This window comes from Sus scrofa, chromosome 3 (assembly GCF_054392235.1).
Source record: "Sus scrofa isolate SSC_HxYL_T2T_F1_AM1 chromosome 3, Sscrofa_HxYL_maternal_Yorkshire_Landrace_v2.0, whole genome shotgun sequence".
Lineage (NCBI taxonomy): Eukaryota > Metazoa > Chordata > Mammalia > Artiodactyla > Suidae > Sus > Sus scrofa.
In genome coordinates this window covers 104966246-104981359 of record NC_139385.1, presented here as the reverse complement: position 1 = coordinate 104981359, position 15114 = coordinate 104966246, and the positions used below count along the sequence as shown (strand labels likewise).

Below are 15114 nucleotides of genomic sequence, written 5' to 3'. Positions count from 1 at the left end.
AGATTGTGAATTTTTTCTGAGTGCTTGACTCCTAGTTAATAAATGTCTGCTAGCCTGGCTTATTAGCTGTCTTCTGGATAAAGATAGACTCTAAGACCTTTTCCTCCCTCATTCACAGGCTGGCCTATTAGCTGTAATGGCCCAGATGGGTTGTTATGTACCAGCTGAAGTGTGCAGGCTCACACCAATTGATAGAGTGTTTACTAGACTTGGTGCCTCAGACAGAATAATGTCAGGTGAGTTTTTTCCTTTTATTATTTGACAGTTCATTTCTATATTTTAGGTGATAAACACACTTGCTTTTGAATTTGATCTTTGATTCCCCAGTGTTAGGCAAACCAGAATGCTTTCAGACATTTGAAAGCATTATGCAATTTTTAACATAAAAATTGTCTTTTTGCCATTTCTAGGGCCGCTCCCGCAGCACATGGAGGTTCCCAGGCTAGGGGTTGGATTGGAGCTGCAGCCACAGGCCTACGCCACAGCCACAACCACAGCAACTCGGGATCCGAGCCACATCTGCAACCTACACCACAGCTCACGGCAACACCAGATCCTCAACCCACTGAGCAAGGCCAGGGATCGAACCCGAAACCTCATGGTTCCTAGTCAGATTCGTTAACCACTGAGCCATGACGGTAACTCCAAAAGTAACTTCTTAATGAGATTTAACCTTTAGAACCACTGGGTAGTTCATGATAGATTCAAATCATAGGAATGTAAAAGATGAATCTGTTAAAATAGGATTGTTAAAGTGATCATCCATTTGTGATTTTTTTTTTTAGGTGAAAGTACATTTTTTGTTGAATTGAGTGAAACTGCCAGTATTCTTACACATGCAACAGCACATTCTCTGGTGCTTGTGGATGAATTAGGTAAGACATTAAAATTTCCAAAATTTTAGTACAAAGAATTATTTTTCTGGAAAATGGTCTGAAGGACATCTCTTAAAGAAAATGTGAATATACTCACCTTTGTCCATAGACCCCACAGTTGGAGGGAGGTAGGACAATCTTATTAAAATTTAGTTATAATACAGTCATGAGAATATTTATTGGATGAGACTATTTAAAGAGAACTAAAAGGAAGTTTCTGAAGTGCAGTGATAGTTGAGTAGTATTCTTTCTTGGACTCCAAGGGCTGCTAAGAATGCTTTTGGATGTATTAACTGATGTCACTGTTCTGTTTTCATTCCTTTGTGAGGCACATCCTTTTTGGTGTGTGATTTGGCAGATTGTTTCATAGCTTATGTATATTTTACTTTCATAGGAAGAGGTACTGCAACATTTGATGGGACAGCAATAGCAAATGCTGTTGTTAAAGAACTGGCTGAGAATATAAAGTGTCGTACGTTGTTTTCTACCCACTACCATTCATTAGTTGAAGACTATTCTCAAAATGTTGCAGTGCGCCTGGGACACATGGTATGCAGATTGTTTATTCGAAAGTTGTTTATGTTTTTGAATGGGTACTTATTTCCATTGCTAGCATGTAAACGTCACTAATTTTTTTTTTTTTTTTTTTCCTTTTTTAGGCATGCATGGTAGAAAATGAATGCGAGGATCCCAGCCAGGAGACTATTACCTTCCTCTATAAATTCATTAAAGGAGCTTGTCCTAAAAGCTATGGCTTTAATGCAGCAAGGCTTGCTAATCTTCCAGAGGAGGTTATTCAAAAGGGACATAGAAAAGCAAGAGAATTCGAGAAGATGACTCAGTCATTACGATTATTTCGGTAACTATAATTAAATATAATTTTACCATGTATCTCGACTTACTGAAACAGTAAAGGGGTGGATAATGCACTGTGAAAAATGTAAACTAAAACTTTTTTTTTTTTTAAATTTTAAGGGAAGTTTGTCTGGCTAGTGAAAGGTCGACTGTAGATGCTGAAGCTGTCCATAAGTTGCTGACTTTGATGGAGGAATTATAGGCTACGTTGGAAGCTTTAAGTTCACTTTTGACAAAGGTGGTAAATTCAGACAATACATTATGATCTAATAAACTTTATTTTTTAAAAATGACCATTTTTCCATTTTCTTTCTAGGAAATTAAACCCTTTTAATTCTTATCTACCTTCTACATAATGGTTATTGAATACTCCACAATATATTAAGTCTAGATGTTATGGTACATGCATACACTTTCAGGCTGTTTATACCCACTGTCACCAATACACATAAATGGGGAGGGGACTATGAAACTGTATAGGGCTGTATATATACTTGTCTCAGCTTAATGCGGGAAATTGTTTTAATTTCCAGCAGTTTGTCTAGACTGTTCAAAAAAAAACTATGAACAGAGTTCAAATACAGGACTGTTTTGAAGAGACTTTCTAAAGTGTACTTTTAAAACATAGTAGTTTTTACCTTTCACAAAACTGAGTTACAAGAATACTTTTGTTTTACAGTGCATCCCTTCCTAGGAAGTCTCATTAAAACACTCACTTTTTCTAGGGTGATTTTGAATGCTGCACAGGGAAGGGAATAATAACTTTTTCTTAAAGGATACCAGAAACATTGCTGGATATAATTTAAGATTAGTGTTTTCTCTTTCATAGAAAGAACGTACATACTGGGACATGAGTACAGTTACAGCAAGTCTAGGTGTGCTAACAAAACAGGGCACATTCAAGTACAATAAGATTTTGCTTGAAATTAAAAACAAACTACATGAGATTAAAGCATTAAAATCATATTTCTCAATCTGAATACATGTTAAAAAAATCAAAAGAAACGCAGAAGTGCTAGCTCACATTTTTTTTTTTTTTACCATATTACAAAAGCAATTGGTACCCACGTCCATAAAGGCAGCAACAAAGCTGCTTGTCTATTGAAGAGAGTACTACTGCAAATTGGACTGCATTCAATGCTAGTTGTAAAAACACCAGCTTTTTTTCAGAAGTTGGTATCTGTACAAAATTGCAGCTTATTTTCTTCACTTCTGTCCCTTCAAAAGTCTTTACACAGTAATGCTAAAACACCCAGCTTTGAGATCCTGAGTCAATATATTGCCACTTTCTTTTTGGTAGCTTGAGCTTCATAGTGTCAACTGACCTCGTGTATCCATTTTTAATACAGTCTCTTCCTGTAGCATGGGCAAATATCTTAAATCTTCCAAAAAAATGTTTTAAGTTACGATGTTAGAATGGCAGGACTTTTTCCTTAGGGAAGGAATTCAGTTGTGCTGCAATGTATTAGATTCTATAGGTGGTGCAGAGTCATATAGTGTATCTGTATCGTGTGTAGGCTCACCAGCTAATGTACAAGGATTAGACAGTGTTCCAGCACCACAGTCACAAAAAAACCTAAAGGAAAATGAAAACCCAAATATTAGGAAAGAGAGGGGAGGACAATAAATGGTAACACAGCAAGCAAGTGTGCTACATACATACCTATCATGTCTAATAAATTCTACATCATGTCCCTGATGGCACTTCTTAATGCAGTTCACACATATGGCATTTCGATCTGTGGTGTTACAAGTGTGACATCTAAAAAGCAAAAGCTTACATTACTTTCCCTTGAACATGTAACAGTGCATCCCTTCTGCAGATTAATTCTGTAAAGGGACTTCTATCTGAAGAAAGCATATAAACCCCTATCAAGTCTTTTACTGAGTCATTAAGAGGGAGAGGGGAGTCAAAACCCACTCAGTAACTGGGATATATGGAATACTTAATGACAGCTTTACTTTTTCTTAGGAAAGCAATATAAAAATTACATTTTTCCATACTTTAGGTCCCAAACAGAATCCCCAAGGTAGATGTCAATCACAGAACTCAACGTGGACAATTAGTCTCTTTCCACTAGCAAAAAAACCCTGTTTATTGCTTAGCTCATACACTGAAAGGAAGTCTAAAGATGTGAGGTTCTGTCAGTTTAAAAAAGAAAATCGCTATCTTCCCCCTTTTCAAGACTCAAATAATTTAGAAATTATACCTGTAGAAATCATGCATGGGGTAGCTGGTATAACTTGATATTTTATATAAACACTGGCCTCTACTAACAGCCTTTTCTATGGCATCTTGATTGTTCATTATTTTGTTATCTGTAATAAAAGAAAAATAAGTAAAATTCTAGAGTATAGAGACAAGATAAATATAAGATTATTCTAATTAGAAGATTTCTAAGCTTTAAAAGAGGATAACCAATGAAGTAAAAAAATTGGCTTAGAAATAAATGAGTTTTCCTGGTGTAAGATTCCAAATATTTAGAACAATTTGATATTCTTTGAAAATAGTTCTTTAGTTGTTAACTACTGTAGAGTAACAGAAAGCATTGTTAATGAATAACAATGCCTTCTGATTATCTTTTCATGGCATATTGAGTGCATTTAAAGGCAGAAAAGACTCCAACATACCTTTCATTGTCACATTAACACCTGATGCTAAAAACAAGCCTCCGAAACGGTTGTTAAAAATCTGATTGCCTTCTAGTGTTGCAGTTGCATGATTTGTAATTTCAATACCTGGGGCAAAAATATAGCAAATGTAGTAAACTTGTTCTCTTATACAAAAAGTACATTTGCTCTCAACATCTGAAGAATAAAATGCAAATACTTATTTGAATCATTTATAATAACATTCATTTTCCACTACTGATAATCCACTATCCTTGCTAAAGGAAGAAATGGTATAGATTGTTTGTCACTTAATAATGTCATTTAAAATAAATTCCTTTGCAAACTAAGAAGACAGGGCCCATAAATGTTTGGTAGGAGCTAGATAGGTTATACAAAATTAATAAAAGTAATCATTGTCTTCACTGGGAAAAGCTGAAAAACTTGGCGTTAACTTACCAAGATCTTTAAAAAAAAAATAAATTTCTCTCTGTGTGTGTGAGGCCAGAAGGCTTACATTTATTTGAATTTATTCCTAATGGTAGTACTAGCATGTATTTAGCCTGCACTGTATTTACTCAATGATTCATAAATATTACTCTTGCAGCTCAGCAGTAATTATGTTTGGCTTAGACTGGAAGAAGGTGCTCTCATAAGTGACTGTTAACAGGCATTCAGCCAACTTCTTCTGCAGCACACTTTGTACACCTTAAGCAAAAAAAATATTATACCAAGAATCAAATAATTTAATGTACAGAAAACAAGCTATAGGTAACGAAAATACAAACCTGCAGCAAATCCATCAAATATTCTGTTTTTCCTCAAGACTGGATGACTGTTAGTGCTGATGAGAACACCTGCTTGAGCATTCCTGAAAATATCATTTTCTTCAAGGAGACCTACAATAAAATATTTCCCCAGATTAAGGCTACTGCATACAGCAAATTTTACTAAGCTTTTTGGTATTTAAGTTTTTCTTTTAGTTTACCTGTATTGCAAAATTCACAGCATTAACTTTCCAAATGAGAAGAAAGTTTATTCACAGACACCTTAAAGGAGAATTTAACCAAAACTTGCTAAAACTGGCAGGTAGCCATGCTAACCAATAAACCCAAAGTTCTGTGGTAGCATGGACTATGTCTAGCTTATCACCACTGCATCCCAGAGCCCTGGCACAAAGCTGATTCTCACTGAACAATGCTGAATTAAAATTAAATTCTTTGAAATATTTTTAGAACCTTTGCACTCTCCATGTTTCAGTTCAAGCCCTGATTATTTCTGGCCACTATCAGCAATTTCCAGTCTCTTTCCAGTCTCTGTTCTGTTGTATTTCCCCCAGTTTTCTACAATTCTAATCATGTCCCTTTATCTGTATAAAAATCTACTTTTATAACAAAGTTTAAAATTAACTTGCAGAATTCCCGTCCTGGCGCAGTGGTTAACGAATCTGACTAGGAACCATGAGGTTTTGGGTTCGATCCCTGGCCTTGCTCAGTGGGTTAAGGATCCAGCGTTACTGTGAGCTGTGGTGTAGGTCACAGACGCAGCTCGGATCCTGAGTTGCTGTGGCTTTGGTGTAGGCCGGTGGCTATAGCTCCGATTAGACCCCTGGCCTGGGAACCTCCATATGCTGTGGGAGCGGCCCTAGAAAAGGCAAAAAGACAAAAGACAAAAACAAAAACAAAAAAAACCAAACTTGCTAGCTATTTACAGGTTTTTGTTTGTCTTTAGCCACACGTGTAGAGTGTGAAAGACCCCCAGGCAGGAATCGAACCTGCACGACATCAGTGACCCCAGCTGCAGGGACACCACCAGATCCTTAGCCCACAGCCCCACAAGAGAACTAATTTTTCTTTTTCTTTCTTTCTTTCTTTTTTTTTGTCTTTTTTCCTTTTCTAGGGCCGCTCCTGTGGCATATGGAGGTTCCCAGGCCAGGGGTCTAATCGGAGTGTAGCCACTGGCCTACGCCAAAGCCACAGCAACGCAGGATCCGAGCCTCGTCTGCGACCTACACCACATCTCACAGCAACACTGGATCCTTAACCCACTGAGCAAGGCCAGGGATCGAACCCGCAACCTCATGGTTCCTAGTCAGATTCATTAACCACTGCACCACGATGGGAACTCCAACTAGTTTTTCAAAATATTCCTCTAACCTACTCCATTGTCTTATTACATTACCTATGCTCTGAATATGCTATACATTTTTATTCCTAATGCCTTTGGTTTATATTATTTCCTCTTTTTGCAATGTCCTGTATTCTTTTTCTTTTTGTCTTCTGTCTTTTTGGGCCTCTCTCGTGGCATATGGAGGTTCCCAGGCTAGGGGTCTAATCAGAGCTGTTGCTGCCGGCCTACAGCACAGCCACAGCAACGCCAGATCTGATCTGAGCCGCATCTGCGACCTATATTACAGCTCACAGCAACACCAGATCCTTAACCCACTGGGCAAGGCCAGGGATCGAACCCGCAACCTCTTGGTCCTAGTTGGATTCGTTTCCACTGTGCCACGATGGGAACTGTATTCTTAATGTCACTTCCTCTGGGAGGTTTTCAGTTCCCTTTCCCTACATCAAATTATTTTCTCTCTGGCAGGAAAACAGTGATTAAAAGTGGGCCGAGGAATCAAACTTTATGCCTTCAAATATTGACTCTACCACTTACTATGTGTGGGTAAGTTACTTTCCTTCTGTCTTGGTTTCCTTATTTCTAAAATGGGCATAATAGCACATACCACATATGGTTATTAGTAGTTAATGTATGTAAAAATACACAGTACTGAATAAATATTTAATATTACTCCTATAAAACCTATTTATGTACAGTGAATTATAATTAGTTGCATACTAGTGCTTCTCTGCTTCCTGAAGACGTGAAATTTTTTTAATTTATGCAGACATTTGACCGCTCTGTAGTAGTTCACAGTATTGAATTCTAAATTCCTTTGGCCCTACAAGAGACTGTTCAATTCCCTCCCTGCCCCTAATCTTGCATATGTCCACTATAATCTCCTCAAGCACTATTGCTAAGATCTAGTCCAAACTGTACTGCATATATACAAAGTTTTTTCATTATACTGCATACACAAAGCTTCTTATGATTCAGGCCCTACACCCTTTCAATTTTCAGTATCTCTTATTACCTTACTAAACCACTTTCAGTTTCCTTTACACTTCTGCTTAACAATGTGCCACTCATTAGACTAAACTTTCTGGATATAGTACTGTTTTATTCACCATTTTATCATTAGCATCTGTATCACGGTATTTGGTACAGAGATGTTTAATTGATAAGTATGTAAAGAACAAATGAAAGAGCAAAATAACTACTTTTTACAACTGGAATGGCTCTCGATTTCCTACCCAACTTACCAGTAAATATTCGTTTTTCAAGACACAGCTTCAGTGATTTTACTCCTGAATCTTTCACAACACCTTACAAATAAAATCAACCATTCTGTATTGTTTCCTTATCAACACATAAAATAGGGTTACATCTTACAAAGAACCCTATCGGAGATATGTCACTTATGAGTTACTGTATTATAAGTTCCCTGAGAACCTAGTTTAATAGAATCATCATTGCTTGGTGGTATTCATAAAATTTTGTGGATTAAATCTTTATATGTTAGAGTAATAACTTGCTAACCCTCTATACAAGGTTAAGTATAATGCTGCATTACTGATTATTTCAGGAATGGTGATAATTTGCATTTGCCAGTCTTTCCCAGTCTCTCTTTATGAACAATATGCACTTGCAAGGGACAAGGACTGAGCTTCTGCCTCAGTGCAAAGTGATTTGATTTTTATGGATACCAAACAGAGCACATATTAGCTTCATTAATTCCATTCTCCAACAAACAGTTGTGAACAGATACAAAGCAATACTTGTTTACTATAGACATTTAATATATTTACAGACCAACTGTTCACACCTAGTTGACTTTATTACTTGACTTTAAAGTTTATTATATTGACTTTAAAGTTTATTATAATCATATCACTTCTGAATAATAAAAGGTCCAGAGAGGGGGTATAAACAAACTCTGCTACCTTAAAAAAGCTCTACTAAGTGACACACTCAAGGTGGCTACAAAAGGAAAAGAAAAATTCTGTAAAAATGTGTCTCCTTTAACTCTATGCACTATCTCCTAAACCCCATCTCAAGACTTAATAAGGAAAAAGACTGAGCTTCCCTTATTTATAATATATTAATTGGCAATGTCACTGACCATTAAAGATATGGAAGAATAACGGAATACTGGGTTTTTTACTAATGCAAAATTAACAACAATACCTCGACCCCCATTAAATATACAGATGCCACCATCTCTTCCATCATGGATTTTATTTCTTCTTAGTGTAGGATTACTATCTGTCTTAATCCAGACTCCAGCCATTGCATTGTCAAATATTTCATTGTCTTCTATACAGCCTAGACCTATAAATGCAAAAATTTAGGTTATATTATTTAGAAAGTTTATTTCTGAAGACTATTAGCACTGAGAAAAAAAAAAAATTAAGATTAAACATACCAGAATTATAAACTAGAATTCCACCATTCTGTCCTCCCCAGATTTTGTTGCGTCTAATTTTAGGGTTACTTCCAGTCCTATGGACAGAATAGAAAATAATGCCATTTCAATTGGTTCTACTCCTACATGCCATGTTAGGTAACAGTAGAAAAATCTGTATTAATCACAGTAAGAACTGACCATATAATTAAGCATCACCTTCAGGATGCTCTGAGAAGTCTGTCAGTTATGAAACTGGTTTAATTTTGCTTATTTCTATTTCCTACAGAACATACTTAGCTATAGATTATATTATTACTGTTGAACATTCTAATATGTAAACTAAATTGAGGGAGTTAGATAAGGTAACTTTTATTATTATATAGTCTCCTCATATGTAAAATAAAGGGTTAAACTACAACCGGGACTTCTAAAGTTCCAAGAACTGTTAAAATATGGGAAAGAGGGGTGTAAAAAGTATTAATTTTACAGAAATAGCATAAAAACAGAAACTCCCATTTAACACGTACCCATGACATGCCAGGTATAGCTCAGAAGTATTTTTATACAGCCTTCCCCTCTGCAAGTACGATGGAGTACAATGACAGCTGATACAATTGTCATAGTGGATGACAAAACAGTGGACATGAGCTCTTACAGCATATTTGCCATTGGCTACTGTCCTTAGCTAGTCTAAGAAAAGTTATATTCTTTTTTTGGGCACACCCATGGCATGAGGAAGTTCCTAGGCCAGGGATCGAATACAAGCCACAGCAGTGACAATGCCAGATCCTTAACCTGCTGAACCCACAAACCTCCAGCAAAGTTATATTATGATGGTTTAAGCCAGGAGTGTGATAGAATGGAAATGTATACACAAAAGGAGGCATAAAGATTGAGCATTAAATAACCAGGAAATTTCCTCTATTTATTCCCCACATACTCACAACTTCCTCCCCAAAGAAAGCCAAATGTGAAAACATTTACCTTATCTGAACCCCTGAATACATATGATTATAGATATCATTGTCCTCTAGCACTCCATGTCCATTGTCATAAAAATAAACACCAACCTAAAATTAAAAAAAATTTTTTTTCAAATAAAAAAAGTGTTTACAACAATATATTTCCCGTACAAGAGTCCAAAATAATCTTACCTGCTTGCCACTGTGTATCCTGTTTCTTCTCAGTACTGGAGTGCTGCCAGTTGTCACCCAGACTCCAGCCAGAGTATTACTATAGACTTCATTCTCTTCTATTACACCTTGTCCTTTCTCATGCTAAATAAAAGTTACGCTGATTACAATATGTATCATGTATAAACCAAGCAGTTTATAGCCTATGTCCTCTTTTATGACCAAAAAAACCCTCAATTTTTGTTTTTTATCTGAATAGAAGGTAATGATAACATTCTTTTTACAGTCTCTATCTGAGTTTAAATTCCCAAAGTTTTTATACTGTTCTTTATGTGGTTTTGAACTTTTTTTTTTTGCTTTTTAGGGCTGCACCTGTAGCATATGGAAGTTCCAAGGCTAGGGGTTGAATTGGAGCTGCAGCTGCTGGCCTACACCACAGCCACAGCCACAGCTGATCCAAGCCATGTCTATGACCTACACCACAGCTCATGGCAATGCCAGATCCTTAACCCACTGAGCAAGGCCAGGGATCAAATCTGCATCCTTATAGATACTAGCTGGGTTCGTAACCCACTGAGCCACAAAGGGAACTCCTGGTTTTATACTTTTAAATCTCAGTTAATTAATAGTTATTTCAATACATTGCTGGTGAAATCACTTCAAAACAAGACTAAAGTTACTAAAACTTATTTTTAGCAGGTTTAAGATATGAACATTTCCAAAACTGTTAATAAAAAACAGAGTCACACTTGGCATTACACAAAGGCCTTTCTAAAATTTCCTACATGTTCTTACTTGAAAAGCAGTTTCAGATACCATGGTGACAGAAGACTTAAGACTGATAAATACATAGGTAGGTTTTTAAAGTTTCTTCTTTTTTTTTTTTTTTTCTTTTTTCTTTTTTGGCCATACCCGTGGCATATGGATATTCCTGGGAGAGAGGCTGAATCTGAGCCGCATTTGTGGCCTATGCCATAGTGTGGCAATGCCAGATCCTTAAGCCAGTGTGCCAGGCTGCCAGGCCCAGTGATCAAACCAATGCCTCCAGAGATAAGCTGGATCATTAACCCACTGTGCCTCAGTGGGAATTCCTAAATTTTGTAAGATTTTATATTTCAACATAAATTCAAATGTTTGGCTTTTTCAGGAGATGAAAGTATTCAAAAGTCTAGCATTATTAATACTTTCACTGATATGATTTTACTTAATACTTTCGAAAAATTTCAAAGACTCAGACAATAGTGACAATGGCAAAATTCCAGTGTTAACAAATATAACTCAGAATGCCAACCAGTCGATTTTAAGAGATCAGCCTATACTGCCAATTATAATCAGAAGCTTAAATAAAAAGACCTATCTCGGAAGTTCCCATTGTGGCTCATCGGTAACGAGCCCAATTAGTATCCATGAGGATGTAGGTTCCATCCCTGGCCTCTCTCAGTAGGATAAGGATCTGGTATTGCTGTAAGCTGTGGTGTAGGTCACAGACACGGCTCAGATCTGGTGTTGCTGTGGCTGTGGTGTAGGCTGGCAGCTGTAGCTCTGATTCCACCCCTAGCCCGAGAACTTCCATATGCTACAGTAGGCAGCCCTAAAAAGCAAAAAAAAAAAAAAAAAAAAAAAAAAAAAAGACTTACCTCCTATGCTTAAATTCAGCTGACTAAATTTTACAGACCAGTCACAAAAAATTAGGTCATTCATAGACTGGCAGAGCATAAGAGTCTTTTTTTTTTTTTTTAACCATTTCTTGGGCCGCTCTCTCGGCATATGGAGGTTCCCAGGCTAGGGGTCCAATCGGAGCTGTAGCCACCGGCCTATACCAGAGCCACAGCAATGCGGGGTCTGAGCCGAGTCTGCGACCTACACCACAGCTCACGGCAACGCTAGATCCTTAACCCACTGAGCAAGGCCAGGGATCGAACCCGCAACCTCATGGTTCCTAGTCAGATTCGTTAACCACTGCGCCACAATGGGAACTCCAAGAGTCTTATTTATAGCCTAAATATTAAAGGTAGTCACAAAATCATACTTTGAATAGGAATAGTTGAATATGGCCTACCTAAAGGTAGACATAATTCTGAAGTCTCCCCCTTTTCTGAGTTTTCAAGTCTTAAAAATTTTTTACTTTAATTTTTTGTTAATGGCTGCACCTGTAGCATATGGAAGTTCCTGGGCCAGGGACTGAATCCACGCCACAGCTGTGACCTATCCGTAGCCGCAACAACCCTGAACCCTTTTAACCTAGTGTGCTGGGCTGGGATCAAACCTTCAGCATCCACAGTGACCCAAGCCACTGCAGGCCGATTCTTAGCCCAATGTACCACAGCAGGAACTCCTTTCCCTGAATTTTTGAAGCAGGAGATTCTAGAACTGTATTCCTTAACTTACCACATAAATTCCACCATGCTGGCCATCATGAATTTTGTTATGTCGAACAATGGGACAACTGTTTGTCCTAATCTGAATTCCCGCTAATGCATTGCCTATTTAAAAATAAAATTAACAATATCAACGTATGCAACCTAATGCAACACAGTAAGAGCAAAATTTTGTTAAAAATGTCATAGTCAGAGAGATACTTATGGTCCACTAACATTATAAGACAAAACTAAGGAAACCAGAAGTGTAAAAAGATACAGAAGGACCATGGGCAATGTAAGTATAGTGGTTAAGAACAGCTCTGGAGCTGCGCTGTTAAGTTTTAAAACCCAGAAATTTGACTGATTGTGTGAGTAAGTTACTTAACCTCTGAGTACCTTTGCTTCCTGCTTAGTAAATAGCGATATTTAATAGCATCTATTTCACGGAGATGATGTAAATATTATATGACTTTGGGTAAGGTGCTCAGAAAAGTGTCTAGCACTAAGTAAGCTTTATGTAAGCATTATCCAGGTAAGTGTTAGCAAAAGAGGAAGTCCAGGAACATATGTCTAGTACATAGATAACTAATAAATGTCTGCTGAGTACCACGAAAATTTTAATAAATATTTTTCCTTTCTAACTAGTACCAAAATATATCAAACTACCACAGAAATAACTTCTTAATTGTTAAACAATGGAGTGAATCTAAGGGAACTGTAGATTCATTGTAAGACTAGGGTTTTAGTTTTATTTTCATCCCTGGTATGTAAAATAGTGCCTAGTACATAGTAGGTCTTCAGTAAATGCTTGTTAAGTGAATAAATGTCATAGAATAATCTTTATTGAGAATTTAAAGAAACTGGATCAGTTCTCCTCAGATAGTTTCCAAGTGGTCTACTTGCTAATGTCAGGAAAACAGGCTAAGCTCTAAAATTTTATAGAACAAAACCACATGCTTACCATAAATGTCATTTCCTTCAATAAGGCCTCGTCCATCACCAAAGATGTAAACTCCCCCCTGATTTCCATTAAATATAGAATTCCCCCTATAATTATGTGGGAAAAAACCAAAAAGCATCTATTCAGAAAAGCTAGCTTGTTTTATACAATTAATTCTAAGGCCACTCATGTTCATGTGACCTTAGAAAATTATTTAACTTCTTTGAGTCTCAGTTTCCTAAACAATGAAATGAGGAACTAGATGATTTGTTTTCTAGTTCTAAGACCCAAAAACTTTGGAAAAGTCACCTAGTATTTGAGACAAAATAGCATGCTTAAATATCCCCCTCAAAAAAATGGATATATTTAGGAGTTCCTGTTGTGGCACAGCAGAAATGAATCCGACTAGGAACCATGAGGTTGCGGGTTTGATCCCTGGTCTCACTCAGTGGGTTAAGGATCTGGCGTTACAGTGAGCTGTGGTGTAGGTCACGACTAGGCTCGGATCATACGTTGCTGTGGCTGTGGTGTAGGCTGGCAGCTGTAGCTCCGATTTGACCCCTAGCCTGGGAACCTCCATATGCCATGAGTGTGGCCCTGAAGAACAAAAAAAGAGAGAGAAAAAAAAAAACAAAAAACCTAATACATTTAAAAGATTTTTTTTAGCTGATCTATAAACATTTGCTGAGTATTAATAAAATGGAAATCACGTAATCGATCTTTATAAAGCCAGTGGAAAAAAACTCTGGCAAAAATATTCATGGTTTTTGATTAAATTAGAGCAGCTCTGCTCTACATTCTTAACCAGTGCCTTCAAGTCTGGATCTGTTTGCTTCCTTACTGTGGCCAGAGGGACTGATGAAAACTATTAAAAAAAAGTGACAGCTTGAAGTTTTGACTTTTTGTTATTCTTGGTCTCTCTGTCCAAGTATCTGTGAGATAATTTCCTGAGTTATTCTATCTGCTGACTCTCAGGAGAAAAAAAAAAAAGAAGACAACATTCAGATTCCAAAGGAAGATCACAGCTCTATTTACTCATTTACAGTACAGTTTGATGAATTTAAAATAAAATCATGGCATTTGCAATTATTCATAAAAAGTATCTTGCATGGCTTAGATCACTAATAAAAATCTATTTTACAGTAGTCAGGTGTCTTGGAAAAACAATAAGAATTAAAGCTATTTTAACTACTCTAATAATTCAAAACACAAAGTTGAAAAAGCAGTTTCCATCTATATTTATATATAAATACCTTATTGTTGGGTCACTATTTGAGGTAATCCATACACCTGCAAAGTTGTTTGCATAGATTTTATTCTCTATGAATTGTCCTCTTCCTTTTTCATGAACATATATTCCTCCAGTCTGACCATGATGAATTTCACATCGAACCACTGTAGGGTTAGCATAGGCTTTTACTTCAAAGCCTGCTATCCTGTTTCTGTGTATGTTGCAACTTTCAAAGTAACCCTAGAAAATATAGAAATTAAACCTGTAGGTTAGGCTACTTTCCAAAAAGAAATGACATTAAAAAATCTTTTTAATGTATACCTCAAATTAAGTATCAGAAACATTCAAGCGCTAATTAAGCATGAAACAAACAGATATACATTAAGTTTTTAAATTTTTTTTCTTTTTTGGCCACCCTGTAGCATAAGGAACTCTCTGGCCAGGAATCAGATCTGAGTGACAGTTGTGACCAGCACCAACATTGCACACAGTTGTTACCAACACCAGTAGCTGCACCAACACTGGATCCTTAACCCACTGTGCCAGGCTGGAGATTGAACCTGTGTCCTAGTGCTCCAGAGACAGCACTGATCC

The 15114-nt window shown here is 36.9% G+C and overlaps 2 protein-coding genes and 1 long non-coding RNA gene across 6 annotated transcripts in view; 2 read left to right on the top strand and 1 right to left on the bottom strand.

Moving 5' to 3' along the window:
• Nucleotides 1-2023, top strand: part of MSH6 (mutS homolog 6) — an 86207-nt gene extending 84184 nt beyond the window's left edge. For all 4 annotated transcript variants that reach the window (XM_085019344.1, XM_003354836.6, XM_005662566.4 and 1 more), the window contains exons 6-10: nucleotides 119-236; nucleotides 786-875; nucleotides 1270-1424; nucleotides 1535-1734; nucleotides 1851-2023. In XM_085019344.1, the coding sequence (XP_084875470.1) occupies nucleotides 119-236; nucleotides 786-875; nucleotides 1270-1424; nucleotides 1535-1734; nucleotides 1851-1932 (645 nt within the window). In that variant the 3' untranslated portion in view covers nucleotides 1933-2023. The remainder of the gene's footprint in view (nucleotides 1-118; nucleotides 237-785; nucleotides 876-1269; nucleotides 1425-1534; nucleotides 1735-1850) is intronic.
• FBXO11 (F-box protein 11) overlaps nucleotides 1990-15114 on the bottom strand; it is a 96194-nt gene continuing 83069 nt past the window's right edge. The window contains exons 12-23 of the mRNA XM_003354838.6: nucleotides 14543-14760; nucleotides 13311-13396; nucleotides 12378-12472; nucleotides 10011-10133; nucleotides 9841-9926; nucleotides 8875-8951; nucleotides 8637-8780; nucleotides 5129-5239; nucleotides 4362-4469; nucleotides 3941-4049; nucleotides 3394-3492; nucleotides 1990-3306 (exon numbers count right to left, since the gene is read on the bottom strand). Of these exons, the coding sequence (XP_003354886.3) occupies nucleotides 3177-3306; nucleotides 3394-3492; nucleotides 3941-4049; nucleotides 4362-4469; nucleotides 5129-5239; nucleotides 8637-8780; nucleotides 8875-8951; nucleotides 9841-9926; nucleotides 10011-10133; nucleotides 12378-12472; nucleotides 13311-13396; nucleotides 14543-14760 (1386 nt within the window). The 3' untranslated portion in view covers nucleotides 1990-3176. The remainder of the gene's footprint in view (nucleotides 3307-3393; nucleotides 3493-3940; nucleotides 4050-4361; nucleotides 4470-5128; nucleotides 5240-8636; nucleotides 8781-8874; nucleotides 8952-9840; nucleotides 9927-10010; nucleotides 10134-12377; nucleotides 12473-13310; nucleotides 13397-14542; nucleotides 14761-15114) is intronic.
• On the top strand, nucleotides 10131-12473 carry LOC146404823 (uncharacterized). The gene is made up of 2 exons (XR_014841993.1): nucleotides 10131-11469; nucleotides 12005-12473. It is a non-coding gene; the product is annotated as an uncharacterized LOC146404823 (long non-coding RNA).